Raw genomic sequence first — 18,102 nt, 5'->3', positions numbered from 1 at the left:
GTTTTAGATTACAGTCTTCAGTTTTTATTATGCCTGTGTTTTCCTTTCATATTAGAAACCCTCAGAAATTTCAAACTGGGATGTTATTTAGGGATATCAAAAGTTATGTAGCCCTTGGACCAGGCTTATCTGGTCCTAAGTCCAGCTATAATAAAACAATGGCGTTGAAGAAATAAATGTTTTAGGAAATCAGATACTAAAATGTCAATTTGTGGATTATACAACATTGTAATTTGCAATATAAAGGTGAAAACACATATTAAACATATAGGCATTATTATCATTGGGAACAAGAATTATGGGAGAAAAGAACAAATAAACAAAAAAATGTGGCTAAAATGTAAATGTGCTTAGTCAGATGGATTGTGGATTCTGTGAAGAAGATAATGTGTGAAACTTTTTTGTTTTGTTTTCTCAAAATAGTTTCTGTAGCTGAAGAACTCAGTGCAGTAGAGCAATGTTCGGATGTGGTGGAGGGGAGAGATTTACATCACGGACGTGCAGCCAACAAATCTGCAGGAAGTGTTGATATGATGCGGTAATGTCAGTATTGACCAAAATATCTGAGGATTGTTTCCAGCAGCTTGTTCCACCTGTGCTACTTAGCAATAAGGCTGTTTTTAAGGGAAAATGCATATGTAAGTGTCCAGTGAGTGTATGATCTGTCTGCTCTGGGAATCATATCGTTTCCACATGAAAAACTTCTAATAAAGAACTACTATAAATGTGCAATTTGATAACCACGTCTTGTTCTATGAGTTATAAAAACTTAAATATAACTGCCTTCAAATCACGTGGACAGCAGAAAACTATTTATGAAAACATAAGCTGGAAAACAAGATGCTTAAATTTCAAAGGCAAATGGAAATCTTTATTTATGTGGAAAATCTGTTAAAAAAAAAAAAAAAATCTGTAGAAATGCTGCGAGGGGATCCAAAGTTACTCATAATGATGCAGTATTTGATCTGGAACTCTTAATTATCATGACAGCTACAGTAACGACTTGTGCTTCTTGTTTTTTGAGGAAAAGAAATAAATCTTGCTTAGAATCATAGAAAAGGTTAATTCAATGTGATAAAACAAATTACCTTTAGTGAAAAAAAAAAAAAGCAAAATGAAAATCAAAGCCATTAGAAAAAATGGATTTAATGCCCTTTGATGTAAAGTTGTTACTGACAGAGCAGCACACAAAAGTGTAGTCTTGTTCTTAGGGTGTTAACATCTCCATTTTGGGAGTAATTTTAATTTTTTAAATGTAAACACCTCTTCTTTAAAAAAAAAAAAAAAAAGACATTTGCTATCGTATACATCATCTGGGATACTCTACCATCATTAAATGCATGTCAGAGAATTTTGCAACATGAAACACCAGCCTACTAACCACCTCATGCAGCTTTGTGGTTAACAAACTAGCTCCATTGGCCCAAATTATCAACTTTTTTTCTTTTTTGCAAGAGACAAGACAAAATCCTTAAAATACAAAATATTTATTTTCAAAAATGTCTTTATAAGAGAAAAACAAAACGAGAAAAGAAAAAAAAAAATCAAAAACCAAATCAAAACCATACAAATTGTTTGGTTGCTAGCATACCACACTAGTGCTAGGAACTAACAATGGAGAACTGTTCACCCGGGTTAACTCACAGACGCTCAGAGGCGATGATCTCCACCTCTACCCTGCGATCTCATTGCATCCAAACACTGAGGCAAACAGAAGCGCCGAAAACATGGCACTAGTGGTGAAATGGCATCCTGTCTGTTCTAGAAACTTATAATAGCAGGAGGGGCAGACGTGGCAACCATCTGATTTCCTTTTAAAAAAAAAAAAAAAAAAAAAAAAAAGAAACACAAAAGCCAAAAACAAAGAAAGTGTTTAATACATATCTGAAATACAGAGGGGACTAACTGTTGGCATTGATATGGCGAGGAGGAGGAGGGGGAAAAAAAAAAAAAAAAGAAAAAAAAAGAGCTAGAGGGAGCTCTTGGGCTAAAAATCAGCACTCCAAGGAGCATCCCAACCTTCCAAAAACTGAACAGTGTGCTTCTGAAAGATATGGAGGAGGAAGAGAAAGCCTCGCAGAGCCCGAGGCCACAGAGGTCAAAGTTGCACCTTTGAGGTTGCAGTGGAGTCAGCTTTAAGGCTTGGCAGGCCGAACCTTACAGCAGATATAAACATATATATATTCTTAAACCTTTCCATCTTTTTTTATTGTGGTTGTACAATATTCCCTGATGGCCTGATATGGCCGCTGAGTGTTATACAGAATCCTGAAGAGATATCAAAATTAAAAAGAATAAAAAGAAAAGGAAAAAAAAAAAAGTGATGAAATTGTCCGTGGAGGAGGGGTAGAGAGGGGGGAGGGTTTGATGTTGGGGGATCCTGTTTTGTTGCAGTTTGTGAGACTTCCTGTTGCTCTCCCTTGTCCCCTCTGAAAATGTTGCACACGCTGGTCAAACACACAGTTTCTCCATCTCACTGCTGCAGTGATCTGCTCTGAGGGGGTTTAAAAAAGAAGAAGAAAAATAGATTTAGACGAGAGAAAGAAGACTGCACATATAACCGAATCCTTTAATTTTACTCACCTATGTCAGCTTCTTGGCTTTGTTGTAAAGCGAATCCACGACTTTGCTCATGTTCTGAATTGTTTCCAAAGCTGCTTCGTATGTTTTGTCCACTGGGGGTTCTTCAAATATGATCAAAACACCTTCACCTTGGTCGAGGATTCCTAAGGCAGCGTGCAAAAAAACAGTATTACAGCAGACTGCCGAGTATAGCTTTGCAAAATACTTTTTTTTAATACAACAACACAATTACCGTGAAACTTTTTGTCCAGAATCATTTGTGATAATTTCCTCTCAACATCGCCCTAAAGAGATAAAGATGAGGAATTAAAAATGAGCTGATACACAAGACTGAATGTTAGCTTAAAAAAATTTAAATAAATAATAAATCCAAAATGCAGCAACACTTACCTTAGATAGTTTGATTAGACCTGATATGTGTTCTATCTGAAAACCGAAGGACACAAATTAAATACAGATCTTAATTATACATTTTTCAGTTGTAATGATGAAGAACAAACAATAACATCAGTCTGTACTAGTATTAAGTAATAGACCTGTTGCAGTCACGCAGACTTCAGCTTCTATTGTTTGATAGAAATACGCAGTATAAACTGTATGATTAGCACAAGAGTTAAATCAAATAGAAAGGCTTTTAATGTAGCTGCCTCATCATGCTAATAGTCCACAGTGTGTCTGTGTGCCATTTCTGGATATTGCAGGGTTTCTCCAGGATCACTCAAACTGATATACCTTTGGGAAATAAGGTGATGCATCTAAAATATATTCACGCAGTTAAGCAGTGACTCTAGAGAGAAAGATGCCAGTATCTCCCAAAGTTTTCACCAAAATGAAAGTGTAATAAACCAAACAGCAGGGGAGGGGGAAGCATTATTGCTTATAAAATCAAGCTTTCAGGCCAAGAGATGGTATCGCATTAACTCAGAAAAGCAGAGGGTGGCTTATATGGCTGCCAGGGCAACAAAGTCTGCTAGCGGCTGTATTTACAATGATCCCCCATGTTATGAGATGTTTTTTCTTCAAAGACACAAATACAACTTTACTTTTCAGCAAATGTAAAGTTTTAGGACTGATTGGGAAAAGTTTTCACATTTTGTATTACAGTGGTGGGTTTCCTATATACACCTGAGCCTTGCATGTTCTCACCTGCACTCTGGAAAATGGTTCAATGACTCGGATGAGGTTTTGTTCCAGCAGGTTGTCGTACAGCTTGGCCAGGTGAGTGTTGATGATTGGGTCGTCCCGCAGCTCTGCTCTGTACTCTGTGAGGGCCTGGAACATGCCAAACTCTGACTTAGGAAAACTTTAAATTGTCAAATAACAAGGAGGCAGCTTACGACACAAAACGTCAAGGTTTTAATCCTTCAAAATGAAAATCGAGGACCTAATGTTAACTTCTGAGTGTGTCACCTCACCCTCAGCTGACAAATGTGAGGCCAAAGAGACCATAATGACAAAATGTGTGTTTCTTTATCTTTATCTAAAGCCACCGGGCAAAATTTGACAATGCTAAAGGCATTCTTACCTTTTCAAAATCTGCTAATGATCTGTTCTTGCTGGCCTGGGCTACACATTTCAATGCTTCTGTCTACAAACAGAAAGATGAGAAAAAAATATTAGTAATGTTTTTATCAAGAAAAAAAACATTAATGAAGCACCCACACAAAACTAAGAAATATCTGGTAGTTACAGTGAAGGTCATTTTCTTCTGAAACACACCAAGACATTTATTTAAATTCAAATATCATCAAAGATTTGAGTAAAATTCTGCAGCACTCGCACAAAAACTGTGTGCTTCACTTAAATAACATGTTTATTACACCTTTGCACACTAAAGCTGCTGCTTTGTGAATAATCCACAACTGATATTTCTATTTTATTTAGTTCAAAAGGTGGTTTGCAGCATTTGTGATTCTTTCCGTGTTTGGGTAAAAATCCAATGACAGCTTGTACTTGCCTGTCTGCCTGCGTATCTGAGGGCCAGTTTACCGCTGATCAGGGCTTGTACCTCCTCTGGCCTGAAAGAGTCAAGTAATAAATACATTCATTAGACATTTAAAGAGTGTTTAGTACCACGTATTACTGTAAAACAGTATAAGTACTACTTACGAGTTGAGTACAATTTTGCACAGGAGCATGTATTTGAGTGCTGTGATGGCTCTGGGGCTGTCGATTGAGTCGTAACCCTCGAAGGCCTCAAAGAAGTAGGAGTAGGCCGTCTTCCAGTCTTTTTCCTCTGCTGCATGGATGATCCCTGCACCAGAGATGGCACAGCATGACAGTTACCATTTCAGGCAAAAACAAAAACCCACAACAGTGAAGTATGTGATGCTTCAACAAAAACTCGGAGCGCCGAGGCTGCCATATGACTGCATGACTCCAAAGAGTATTAAAACCACCATGTGCTGAGCTTCTCTGGGCGTTGCCCGACATGGACAACTTAATCATAACGCTGGAAAGTACAAAAGAAATGATCATGTTGTGTCATTTTTTTCAGGTCATATTGTGTTATGCAGCTAAGTCTAAGAATTTAGTCGCCATCCTGTAATCAGGAATTTAGCAGTTTGATCCCAAGCACCTCAAAGTCTGTATTTTGCCATGTAGACAAAACACTGAAAGTCAAAAACATCCCAGATGTGTCATGAGTATGTATGCAATCGTAAAATGGCTGCCTGAATGCAGCTTTTGGTGCAAACTGCTTTAAACTGTTTATAAGACTAGAAAAGCTCTACTGTATTCATCCACTCCACCATTTATATCCATGAATAAATATGATAAGATCATGCCTCCAAGCTCTTCTGGCTTCAACATCAGAAACTGTGTGGTTTTCACATACTCATAACCGTTAGAGGCACTGGAGATCAAATCTAAATTTGTCATGCACCTGTCGAGAAAAGACCTGCTTTATGTTATTAAAACACAAAATAATTATTAATAAGGGTAAAAATTCTTGATGGTGCAGCACTGTCTACATCAACATTTTATTACTCTAAACCACCATAACTTCATTCAACTTAAGAATAGAAAAATGTGCCTTTTTTGTAAATAAAGCTGAAACTAAGAAAAAGGAAAAAAGGCCAGAAAATTACCATTTACTATGAGATCCTATCAAACAATATTAAACTCTAGAAAAGGGCATCTCGTCAAAGATTTATGGCATGCCTGGCACCTGCTCAATGACTGAACCAAAAGAGGACAACATGGTAGACATCAGGCACTAATTTTCCACATATCCAACTTTTGCAATCGAATGACATAAAAGATTCTATCAATGACAAAGTCTGAATTTTTGCATGGTAGTGTTGCAGGAAAGGATGGCTTAAAAAGCCAGAAAACTGTGCCGATCTCACATCGTCATAGCATCTGCTGACATCAGTCCTTTCCCCTCCTCTGAACAACTAAGTTGTTCTTTTTACTGTAAAAATGTGAAACTAACCCTTGCAACATTTTTCAAGCATCATCAGTGTTAAATCTGACACCTTTTTTTTCACTAGTTATTCAGAGGGACTGTTTAGGCTGATTATTACTTTTTCTCAATCAGTATCGGATCATTTTGTTTTTACTGAGCAGAGCATGGATGATGTACCTTCAGGCAGAGGTATAATATTATGTAGTCTGTTCAGTTACCTTCTACAATGGATGAGCACACCATTCATTAGCTGTTATATCCATCTGCCTTATTAACCGTTTCAGCCCCATGCAAGAAATATTCAGCAGTAATCAGCCGGTCAAGTGTGAACCTGGCCTTTACAATCCCGCATCTTTATGAATAAAAAAATGAAGGAAAAAAATAGTCTCCCATTTTTTGATAATTCGCCCAGACAGAAAGTTATTCCAGGTAAGACTTTGGTAACTCTTACCTGACTGCATGTCCAGAGCTGCCTGGAGCTTTGGAGGACAGTAAATGGCGTTGGCGGTGGTTCTGGCTGAAGTGAGGGCTGCGCGGGCCTTGGGCAGGTTACTGAGGGCGTGGTATGTCTTACTTTCAAGCAGCTGCACCTCAACCAGAAGAGCTTTGTCATCCATCTTTTTCAGCTCCTGGAGCAGCTGGGAGCCTGAGGGTAAGAGGGCAAATCTGGGTTAATATCGTGTACGCCAGCTTCTGCAATAACTTTGATCAAAATTATGTAATTGCCTGGGGATGAATGCGCAATTATAGTGCTGATATGTGCTGCTCAATTTCCTCCCACAACCCCTTATTTATGAAGTATTTTAGTCAAGCATTAACTTTTTAAATGTAGCACTAGAAGAATGAAAGACTTCTTGCCAAATATCTTGGTGGTAGAAAACAGACATTGCAATTCACCCAAAACATAAAAATGTTAAAAAGGATCTCTAAACACTCACCGAGAGCCAAGGCCTCCTGGTATCTTTTGGTGTCAAAATAGAGCGAGATCAGTCGTGCCTGAAAGAACAAGAAGCTGTTAGATGAGCAGAGAACAGCAGCAACAGCTGTGACATGGAAGCAGTTATAAGAAACAACTAATGACAGAATCGTACCCTTTATTAATTCCATCAGAGTAATCTTAACTTCTACAGCATTTTGATGATGAAAACATCTGGTTGTAACTGGTATCAAACTGTTTCTTGCAGGTATCATATCGAGCTCCGCACTGAGCATCAAGAAATCACACCGTGAGCATTTTATTAGCTTTCCAATAATTGCTGTAAATTACAACTACAACTGTCATCCTCTTCAGGCAAAGGTAAAGAATTCTTAGGTTTCCTGTTTTCATCCAGGTTCATCTCAGAGTCACAGTGGTGGTGTTGCACAACCAATCGCTCCATCATTATCTGTCTGAAATCACAGCGTCTCCCACTCCATGAGTCAGAACGCATTAAATCTGATCTCTCCCACAGCTGCTATTTATGTTTGGGATATCATATTTCTTTGTTTTCACTATCATTACTCATAAACTGTGTTCCATGTCAGCACTAAGTGAGGTCAGGTGGGAGGACAAATATATCAGCTAGCAATAACTTCATTTATGACAAATCCAATAACCATCTTTATACTCCTCTTCTATCAGAATGGCACAGTTCATGTACTGCAATTTGTTGCTTTTACTACTCTGGAGGTCTTTACTATCAAACTTCCAAAATACAAAATAATCCCCCACTTAATCCAGTTATCTTTCCCCTTCCTTTTATAAAGTAGAAAGGCCACATCTGGTGTAAAAGTGATAGAGTTCAGAAAAAAAGACTTCGTAGCACTGTTTTAACACTTTTCTGCTCTCATACGTGGTGTGGACAAAGTATGTATGGGCTTACACATTTTAGGGTTTTTACAAGCCTATGCTAGACATCTTTTTACCTCCAGAGCTTGTCGTAGGAAGGTCCTCTTCTCAGCCTTGGCCCATTCAATGCATTCAAGACACAGCTCCACCTCCTGCCCCGTTGCTGCTTCCATGTCAAGGAATAGATCTAACAGAGAGCGGACGAGCCGAGCCGCCTTGGCCTTACTGATGGACATCAGGAAAGGCCTCACAAATTTCAGGAGTCCACCAAGTTCTGTGGACAAAAACAAGAAAAACTTATTCAAAACTTTAAGAGCAAAAACATATATATGACAACATCTCTTAGTCTGAGCAGCGCCCTGCAACAGGTTTAGGGAAAACTTATTTTGTTAACCCTGAAATGAGGAAAACTGAGTTTTTTTGTTGCAAAAAGACGTATAACCTAAACAGATTGTGAACCTAACTTGCTCACTGGCAGGTTTTCTCTCTGGCACCTCCTGCTGCACCTAAAGCAGCTATAAGAGCTCTTATCAGATCAGCACAAGTTCACACTACAAATGCTGAAATCTCAGTGAGATATTCTTACTAGATGTAACCATTATCTGTATGGTTTATATTTTTATATTCAGTTGATGTAACTTGAATTTCACCCCTGTCAGATGAGCTTTTCTGGAAGCTTAACTTTTCTCATGTTAGAGTAAATCAATTCCGACTTTAAGTCTAGACTCACAGTTTACTGAAACTGTTTTCTGGAACAGGACCCAGGTTTTAGCCAAACATAAAATGTACACAGAATGTCTTTGAACATTACCTGCAGCTTGTCCCGTTTTTGCCAGCAGTGTGCCCAGCTCCAAGATGCTTTGTTCTTTAACTCTAACCGCTTCCTCATCGTTCTCTTGAACATCTCTTCTCACTGATAAACAGAACAAGTTCACATGAGAAAAAAAATATTAAAATATAACTATGAGGCAAGTAAATTTACAAACATGCATAGTGATCCACACTTTATTATAACAATACACAGTCCCATCTTGTGATTTGTCATGTGACATAAACAGTTTAACCAAAAATAATTAAATAAATAAAATTAAATTTTCTTGGTTCCATAAAATCCTCAATAACAAAATCTTTTGAAATACTTTTGAAATGCCAAAGCTGTGCAGGACAAAACTGAGATATCTTAGTCCCATCACCATCTCCAAAATCCAACTAATTTACTAAAGAAAACAATCCTGAGGGAAACAGTCAATTTGTGGCTTAATAACTAAGAAATAATTTTGCCCCTTTGAGCAGTTTCAGGGGAATTGAGCATTTAATAATTTCAGCACTGATACTAGAGATATACAGGTGGAAAGAACATAAGTTCCTTAGAGGTAAACAAGAGAAAATGACATCTTGCCAGCTAGTAGGGCTGGTGTGACAAGGCAGATTGGGGACAGCTATGTCTGTTGTGGGAAATGTAAGAACTCTTTACCACTACTCGTGTGTTTACACCATCATTTAGTTATTTATAGAGGTAGAGCTGATTATGAAACAGGTTATAGGTCCTCTCGCTTTATAAGGTAGCTGCTTTTCACTGTGTTGTTGAGAGGCTTTTGATAACAGGCTAATGATGTTAGCCTCAACACTAACTATGCTAACATGACAGTCTTTAGTTGGGTCAATGACAACTGTGCTCAGTGTCACAGCTCCAACACACACACAGTGGAACTCATGCACAATTCTGACAACCACCAACAGACACATTCCATGGCTAGGCCTAGAGTTAGCAACGGTGCTAACGAGCTAACATCCACCAGCTAGCAATTCCCGTTAGCCACCGTTCTACAGTGAGTCAGCACGGCACACCACCGGCTCCAGCTATTCAAAGCCACTAGCTACATGCTAACCCCGCCGCCTCACACTAACTGTAAAATCATTCATTACAGCAGTGAATGGGATGATATTCACCTCAAAACACCAGCCTAAGACTCACCTATTGAATGTAGGATGTCGATAGAGGCGTTGCGATCCGTGCTAATGAGAGACTGAGCTCTCTGAAACTCAACCACCGCTGCAGCCGCCATCTTCCTTATTCAAATGCTGCCTGAATGAAAAATACGTGCGGGGACTACGTTACCAAACGCCTGTGACGCCACTGTACATCTTGCATGTCGGGATTGAAAGGAATAATGGGAAATGTAGTCATCAAATTCCTTTGTTGCAGTATTAAAAACATAAATAGAAACTAGTTCTTATTTCTGCCCATGACAATTTTCTCCCCACAATAACTGAGAATCTTGGATCCATTTCGTCTTCACTTCTACCAGCTGTGAGAAATTAATGTTAATTCTGATGACGTATTCAGTTTTTTTTTAACCTTGACTACAGTTTTTAGAGGTCTGTTTATTTTTCTGTTTTATTTTCTATTCAGTTTTAAAGTTCAGTTTAAAATGTGATCCCTTTCAGAGAGCTCCGTGGCTAAATGCCGCCCTAAGAACGATCATCCCTAATGATGCGCGCAGGCTGTGCTATTCTGAGATCAGTTTGGGAGACAGAGTCTAAAAACTGATAAAACATTAATGTGGTCTATTTGGTGTGTTTGTTATGGATTAAAATCATGCAATTATATTTTTATTTAGTGCAAATTTACCCCGGCGTAGTATCCAGGTCATAATATCTCTTTGGGTCCCTAAATGTGTGCTGATATTCATTCTGTGCTCTTGCTGAAGCATATTCTAATTGGAAAAACATATACAAATAATGTCATTAAATTTACTGCATATCAATAACTGTTGTCTTCTGTCTCTCATAGTTTTTGTTTTGTTCTTGTCTCTCAATGTTCTCCATGTTCTCCTATCTTTTTCCTCACTCCAAAACCAGCTGTGGCAGACGCTGCCTCTCCCTGAGCCTGGTTCTGCCAGAGCTCTCCCGTTAAAAGGAAGTTCTTCCTTCCCGCTGTTGCCAAATTGTGCTAACAGGGATTCATCATTGTTGGGGTTTGCACTCTAATACTGATCTTTTCATTATCTAGCATTGTAAAGCGCCTTGAGGTGACTCTTGTTGTGTGTTGGTGCTATAGATATAAAACTGAACCAATTTAAGCTGAATTCTATGGATACTAATTCTATATTTCACAGTACACAAAACCTACTTTCTGATTAAAAACTTTAGATTACATTGCCTCTTGAGAGTTTTGCATGATATCACCCTCTCTATAAACGTGCTTTATTGTATTTATCGTTTTTTTTCCACACATGGAGAAACGCTATGGTAATTTCATCTAATAAATATCCTACAATAAAATGATGAAGAATGTTAGATGCTGCTGGCCGCATCCACACTCACCAAGCTTGATAAAGAGAATACTTGCCAGGATAATGTTTGGACTTTCGACTACAACTTGCAAAGCCTTTTTCCCCTTCTGTTGCTCTAACCATATTGCATTTGTCACAATATGACTGATTTCTGTTCAACATGCAGTGGAAATGGATACATTTGCTTTCTTTTTCGTTTCTTTCTCTTTTTTGTTACCTGACCATTTTAATCTTATAAAGGTGTGCATTGGTCACATCTTTCTCGAGAAAGAGATTTTAATCTCAAAGGACTTACTGGTTAAATAAAGGTTAAATAATGCATAAAAGTATAAAATCTACACAATTACTTAAGACTTTATTTATTTCTTATCTTTATGTATTTAAAAAAAGAAACGCTACATTACCTCGGTTACTTAAATATATATTTGTATTTATTTGACTCTGACTCTATAGGCTTTACAGAACATTGGCTATGCAGATCAAGTGCATGTGTACAAATGGCAAATTAAATATTTTATCCCGACCTTTATCTAAAAAGAAATAAATAAGAATAAATTATTTCAATATAAATATTTGTAATAAATAAATACAATACAGTTGGGTTTTTACAGCAAGTTACTGTAAAAATAGCCCTCTGAAATATACAACACGGTATGGAGATTAAAATCTGCCAATCAGGCTGTACAATGGACCTATATTCACAACAGGCTTGCAAACCCGGGGCTATGCTCACATTACAAGTAGGCGGAGAGATACTTCCAGATGAGTGCTGTTGCTTTGGTTATGCAGGTGCTATAGGGTGCCACGAGAAAAACATGCTAAGAGTTCATCGGGTTCATTTTCAGCACCTGTGTGTGTGTGTGTGTGTGTGTGTGTGTGTGTGTGTGTGTGTGTGTGTGTGTGTGTGTGTGTGTGTGTGTGTGTGTGTGTGTGTGTGTGGCTAAAGGCGGGGTGGTTTCCCATCAGAAACAACACCGCGCACAGAGCGCATAGCGGCGCCCCACCACCGCCTTTGCGTCAACCATCCTCACACAGTCAGTGGCACAACACAACATCAGCCCTCGCAGCATCCGCATCTCACGGCCAAGAGGACCAGGAGCAAGCACATCTTCATCCAAGCATCCATTCCACAACTGCCTGCCGTCGTCTGCGCACCGCCGACAGCAGGCGCGTGTTGATGCGCTGCTTGATACACAAATATATATTTTTAAACTCAGCTCGGATTGCGTTCTTTGTTGCATTCATATCCTGCGAGATGGTTTCGTGTTTTTATCACGCCTCATAGGGAAGAAGAGACTCGATACGCGGAGCATCACCTCGATATCGCAGTTATTTTCACACTGAGCTGGAGATTTGGTAAGTTTGCTTCGAATCTGGGGGACTGTTTTCTGTTTTTTTGTTTTTGTTTTGAAAGCCAGGCTTTTTTTTAACTTCTTGTGGATTCATTTTATGTGTAAACAATGCGCAGCGATATCCAATTAAGACAATATGATTATAAATGTAAAGTAAAGGGTTGTGAAGGTGAAGACAGACAATGCATCGACGCATTGTTACACTTTCGGGGACGGGGGAGGTTTAAAAGATGAGGATTTGATTCATTTTTAAAGCCACCGCCTATCACAACCAGCGTTCTCGTTTCGACGCAGACGCTCAGTTTCAGCACCACGGAGAGCAACCGATGCACACGGCGAACAGGCCAATAAATCCTTTCATTTCAATCCAGCGCAGGCACATTCGCCTGATGCTTCGGTATCTCTCTCGCAACAAATAACTGAGCCACGAGGCTGATAATAGCTGATAACAGGGGCGCTGGAATGATGGATCGAACAGCTTGCATCCTGCGCAAGAGAGCGAGGTCGATCCACCGACTGCCTCTCGTGTTCAAAGGTGCTGCAGTGAGCAACGTCCAAATAAAAAAATGCGAACATCTCTTTACGTATTTGTTCGTCTAATTCTAACGGACATCACTGTCGTGACATTGGGGGTTTTTGTTTTTGTTTTGTTTTTTTACGCTGATCAAACGCGACCTTCACCTGTTATTACGGTGTTTACGTTCCGGTCTTCCATTTTAGCGAGAAGGGTGGCGCCTGCTTCACTCTTACTCGTCGCCACTGACCGTAAAATATAGCTCTTATAAAATATTTACGACACATGATTCTATTCGAATCACACGTGCATTACTCTACATGCTCTATAATCTACTGCACATAAAAATCAGCTAAAGCGCCGTTTTCACACTGAAGCGTTTATAAGGTGATTATTGTGCTGATCATTTGCAGCAGCGGGGGTCTATACCGTTTTACTAATGAGCCTAAGCTATAGGCTGATCCATTCCACCACTTACTGAGTGGGATCAATACTGCTAATAAGCCTGATTGCCGGATAAAGCACTCAGACAAGAGTGCATGAAAACATTGTAAACAGATATTATCTGATGTAAGGTGAATGATGGTTCTGTTATCTGATGAAAAAGAAAAATGTTTGCTTCTATGAAAAAAAAATCACTGATAATCTAAACGGGAGTGATCTTTTACTAATTATGTTTCTGATTATTGATCTTTTCTGCTTCCAGCAGCAGTGGCCATCCTGAGACGCAGACAGGGAGCTGAAATAGAACAGTCAAGGTGGTTCTAATCCCCTCAGAGAGCTCGTTACAGGACAATCCCCTCCAGCGCTTTAGATGCCCAGCAGCAGCCTGTAGCCTGGGACTCTCAGCTCCCAGAAACATCCAGGCTTTGAGACCCTCAGGATCCCCCCCACCCCACCCCTTCCAAACATCTTCTGAACCAGTGCGGCTAAAGCCCCTGGAAGCCTCCCTGCAGTCACCATGGGAACCGTGCTATCTTTGTCACCTAGCTACAGAAAGTCGGCTCTGTTTGAAGATGGACCAGCCACCGTGGGCCACTACACAGCTGTCCAGAACAGCAAGAACGCCAAAGACAAGAACCTGAAGCGCCACTCGCTCATCAACGTGCTCCCCTGGAAGCGGATCGTAGCGGTGTCAGCAAAGAAGAAAGGCTCCAAGAAGGTGCAGCCCAACGGCACCTACCAGAACAATGTTACCCACCTGAACAACGAGAACCTGAAGAAGTCGCAGTCATGCGCCAACCTGTCCACCTTCACCCAGGATCAGAGCACTCCAGCTCTCACCAAGAACTCCAACACAACGACATCGTCTGTCAAGAAGGCCCCCCTGACAAACTCCAATGTGGCCCCTGGCACCCCTAAGAGAGTGATCGTCCAGGCCTCCACCAGTGAGCTGCTGCGTTGCCTTGGGGACTTTCTGTGCCGACGTTGTTACCGGCTGAAGCACCTGTCACCCACTGACCCAGTGCTGTGGCTGCGAAGTGTTGACCGCTCCCTGCTGCTCCAGGGTTGGCAGGACCAGGGATTCATCACCCCCGCCAATGTGGTCTTTGTCTACATGCTGTGCCGCGATGTGGTCTCCTCTGAAGTGGCCACGGAGCACGAGCTGCAAGCCGTGCTGCTCACCTGCCTCTACCTGTCTTACTCCTACATGGGCAATGAAATCTCTTACCCGCTCAAGCCTTTCTTGGTTGAGAGCTCCAAGGAGACCTTCTGGGACCGCTGCCTGTCCATTATCAACCTGATGAGCGCCAAGATGCTGCAGATCAACTCTGACCCGCACTACTTCACTCAAGTGTTCGCCGACCTGAAGAACGAGAGCCAGAAGGAGGAGGAGAGGAGCCGCCTGCTCATCGGCCTGGACCGGTGAGGGGATGCTTGGGGGTGGGGTAGGGGCGGGGGAGCGAAGAGGTTTGGGGAGGTGGGGGCAACCTCCGGTCTGGGATTTAGAATATTTGTGATGCTTTTTATTTATAATCGTCCAAACTGCTGAGAAACTAGACTGATTCAGAAGTGTTTGACATTCACACCAACTTTGCATCTAGCAGGACTGATTGATGGAAGGAGGGGGGATTGATATGGGTCATGTTTATCTCATATGTGTGTGTTTGAGGTCACAAAGGTCACCAAAAAATGGGGCTTAGGGTTTTAAAAAAAACTATTTCCAAACCAGCAAAGGATGGATTATGAATACACCCAAGAATGAAAGCTTGTTCTTCTTTTTTTGACAGTTATATGTAAACAAAGAAATGCCAGACTTGGGTAAATCCTTTGCTAACATGCAGATATGTTATATCTATATAAAATACTGAAAAAATTTTTAAAAAAAGGAAAAAAGTTGTTTTGAAAAGGAAGCTTACATCTACAGCAATGAATGTGGACAGGACTGAGGCTGCAGCAGTGACCTTCTGACTTTTTGACGATGTGATGTGCACTGCCTACTTACTGCAGGAGGGTGAGGGCCATCGCCTGACTGGCTTTCTTCACGGATGAACAGGCACCCCCGGCTGCAAACCCTGCCTCTCTGGAATGCCAACACCCACGTCCTCTCCATTAAAACAGATACGACTGGACATTTTTGTATGCATATCTGGCCATCTAAGGAAAGGACAGCGGGGGCCATCAGTGCTGGATCCATATTTTCGTGGGTTTCTGTTTACGGCTCTGCAGCGACCTGATGGACAATAAGCACTGCATTGTGGAACTTTTGATAAAAAAAAAAAGAAAAAAAGAAAAGACAACAGCCAGTGGACATGTGGCCAGTCACAAGTGGTCATGTTGTGTGTGTTCAGAAAGACCTACTTTATTTTCATCTAGAAAAAAATAAAACAAGTTAATGGATGTTTTACTCCGAGGCTTGCACCTGTGGAGGCTTATTTATTGCTTTTCTGGAACAAGTTTTCTTTGATTTTTTTCTCCTTTTTTCTTTTTTTACTTAGAAAAATGTAACGTTTTTGCATGTGTGCCATGCAATTTTACAGAGTCTCCAGGAGGGCAGGAGCAGTTCTTCTTTTTACTTGATTTGTAAACCAACTGCATCTGCATTAGAGAATGCTGTGAACAAAGTGACACTAGTTTATTTAGCTATGCTTGATAAAATAGGCTATTTGTTTACCAGGGAAATTTTTTTTTGTACTTTTCGTCGTTATAGGTTGTGTTGCAACCATTTTGGAATGATGTTTGAGTTTTTGTGCTTCTGATTCAGCATAGAAAATGTTAAAACAGTGCCATATCTTTGATGAAAATCCCACACGTCTGAGAAAATTCTGAGCAGGTTGACCAGCTGTTGAATGAAGGGTGGATTTTCATCACACACTAATATAAGGAAACCTAATTTATTGCCACTTATGTATTATTTAGGCACATTTAATGTAAATGAGAGACTGCGATGAGAGACTTTAAGGGAAGGACACGAAGAAAAGGTGAAGGGGGCTTGGTGGTTAAAGCCGGTGTGCTTATCTTTGGTGGGAATGAAGATTGATCTGGTTTATGCTAATGAATGTTGCAGGGATTTATCAGTGGATATCTAATTTAAAAAGAAAAGCCGTTAGATCAAAACCATGCTTAAATCTGACCATCACCGATGTGGCATCCCGAAGGACACCTTGACTCACGCTGAGCTGTTAGTTATGAGAATCACCCCGAGAATATCCTTTGTCCTGAGAGACTGACTTGAATCGGGAGCTATCCCAACCTGCTGTCCCCCACATATCAGTAACAGAAAGCACAAACCATTTTTACGGTGGAATAAATCAATTAAACCGCAATGACTCCTGCATCTCGACTGCAGAAAAGCACAGCTCACCCTTTAGGATAATCCATCAGCATGGCCTCTGATGAGAGAGATGAGGCAAGCTGCAGAAGACTAATCACAGTTTTAATCAGAAGTTACAAAGACATGGAATAACCAAACAGAAAGCATGCAGAATACTTGAGATATCCCTCATTCTTTAACCTAATGACTTCAATTACTACATGAGCTACAGTATTTGGTAACATAAGCTTCACAATTGGTGTCTTAAGAGAAATTGTGTGAACTTCTTTAGCTTGCAGTATTCTGAAAATCTGTCTAAAAAGCTGGCAGTGCCAACAGAAAGCTCTGATCAGAAAGATCTGCCCCTCCTCACCCATCCTCTCTATTTCTCTCATCACCGCTGTGTTTGCGCGAATCAGAGAAAATGAGGAGCTCAGGCAGTCATGACCTGTGGCTTTTTCTGCTGTGGATGGGGAGTCACACGCTGGCTGAGAAGACAGTTCATTTAGAGGGATTTGCTCTGGCACAATAGAGGGACACGCACTTTGGACGGGCTTCTGCTCTAGCAGAAAAAAGCAGGGCATTTGGGATACAGGGTCTCAAAACAGACACCCTTTTCTCTTTCTCTCTCTGTCCACATGCCCACTTGAAACGTGCCATGTTTTTTCACTTGCATCATTAAGTAGTTGTTTGAAAAAATACTTTCAAAAGCTTATAAAATATGAAAAAAAACCTCAAGTGATAGTTAACGATTTCTGTCAAGTTCTTTTCTGTATCTCGTTGCGTACTTTGTAGATAAAAAAAAAGGTGATTAAAATCAAAAAAGTCGAAGGCTGCACGTGTGAGCGAATGGAAAAAGGTGTGCGTGTGTGCGTGCGTGCGCTCGCGTGTGTGTGTGAATGACAGCGTTTTAACTGTACAGAAGAATGTGTGACATGTTGTTTTTCTCCAGCCACACTGATACTAGGACTCGGTTTTTCCCATGATGGGCTGAGGGAGGGGCGTTGATGCTATTCAGTAAAAAAAAACAATCTTTTTTTTTCTGACAAAGACAAAAAAGCTGTTGCTGTAATTGAAACTTTTTTTTTTTAGTTTGTTTCTGCTTATTTTAATTTATTTTTGTACTGTGATGGAAAAAAATAAAATGCACTGATCGTTCAAGGCCGTCGTTTGTCTTTTTGTGCCTCCGGCGGTGGATTAATGTGTGTGAAATCTGATATTAGCATCTTCTTTCTTAGGGAAAGAGCTTTATTAGGTTTGTGTGGATTTATCCGTGGAAGCAGCCCAGTAAACACCAAAATCTAATCTGGTCTAAAACGATAGCTTGACAGCTAGCTCATGGGTGGTGACACAGTATGGTACGTGC

At 40.3% G+C, this 18,102-nt stretch overlaps 2 protein-coding genes across 5 annotated transcripts; one reads left to right on the top strand and one right to left on the bottom strand.

The window, feature by feature from the left end:
• Positions 1–1,855: 1,855 nt before the first annotated feature.
• Positions 1,856–10,148, bottom strand: psmd11b (proteasome 26S subunit, non-ATPase 11b). 2 transcript variants are annotated; one of them, XM_026178081.1, is made up of 13 exons: positions 9,796–10,148; positions 8,632–8,733; positions 7,898–8,094; positions 6,931–6,988; positions 6,444–6,638; positions 4,693–4,837; positions 4,541–4,601; positions 4,109–4,171; positions 3,730–3,855; positions 2,974–3,009; positions 2,816–2,867; positions 2,584–2,726; positions 1,856–2,489 (listed from the first exon to the last, which is right to left on the bottom strand). In XM_026178081.1, exons 1-12 carry the CDS (start codon positions 9,884–9,886, stop codon positions 2,584–2,586), a joined length of 1,269 nt encoding a protein of 422 aa, XP_026033866.1. In that variant the 5' UTR covers positions 9,887–10,148; the 3' UTR covers positions 1,856–2,489. The 2 variants fall into 2 exon arrangements, with proteins under 2 accessions (XP_026033866.1, XP_026033865.1); XM_026178080.1 differs by having other exon boundaries at positions 1,856–2,494; positions 9,796–10,147.
• Positions 10,149–12,081: 1,933 nt separating this feature from the next.
• On the top strand, positions 12,082–17,800 carry cdk5r1b (cyclin dependent kinase 5, regulatory subunit 1b (p35)). 3 transcript variants are annotated; one of them, XM_026178237.1, is made up of 3 exons: positions 12,082–12,472; positions 13,692–14,848; positions 15,434–17,800. In XM_026178237.1, exons 2-3 carry the CDS (start codon positions 13,944–13,946, stop codon positions 15,453–15,455), a joined length of 927 nt encoding a protein of 308 aa, XP_026034022.1. In that variant the 5' UTR covers positions 12,082–12,472; positions 13,692–13,943; the 3' UTR covers positions 15,456–17,800. The 3 variants fall into 3 exon arrangements, with proteins under 3 accessions (XP_026034022.1, XP_026034021.1, XP_026034023.1); XM_026178236.1 differs by having other exon boundaries at positions 13,689–14,848; XM_026178238.1 differs by lacking the exon at positions 15,434–17,800 and having other exon boundaries at positions 13,689–14,852.
• The last annotated feature ends 302 nt before the right edge of the window (positions 17,801–18,102 follow it).

This window comes from Astatotilapia calliptera, chromosome 8 (genome assembly GCF_900246225.1).
Source record: "Astatotilapia calliptera chromosome 8, fAstCal1.2, whole genome shotgun sequence".
In the NCBI taxonomy this organism is placed as follows: domain Eukaryota; kingdom Metazoa; phylum Chordata; class Actinopteri; order Cichliformes; family Cichlidae; genus Astatotilapia; species Astatotilapia calliptera.
This window is presented reverse-complemented; position numbering and strand designations above follow the sequence as displayed.

Bases quoted from the DNA above. Each gene is read 5' to 3' on its own strand.
- psmd11b (XM_026178081.1), bottom strand. From the start codon at position 9,886: ATGGCGGCTGCAGCGGTGGTTGAGTTTCAGAGAGCTCAGTCTCTCATT. The intron at 8,095-8,631 runs GTAATGTTCAAA...TTTTGTCCACAG, and splicing joins AAAAACGGGACAAGCTGCAG to AACTTGGTGGACTCCTGAAA. The intron at 4,838-6,443 runs GTAAGAGTTACC...TCTCTGGTGCAG, and splicing joins AGCTCTGGACATGCAGTCAG to GGATCATCCATGCAGCAGAG.
- cdk5r1b (XM_026178237.1), top strand. From the start codon at position 13,944: ATGGGAACCGTGCTATCTTTGTCACCTAGCTACAGAAAGTCGGCTCTG. The intron at 14,849-15,433 runs GTGAGGGGATGC...TACTTACTGCAG, and splicing joins CTGCTCATCGGCCTGGACCG to GAGGGTGAGGGCCATCGCCT.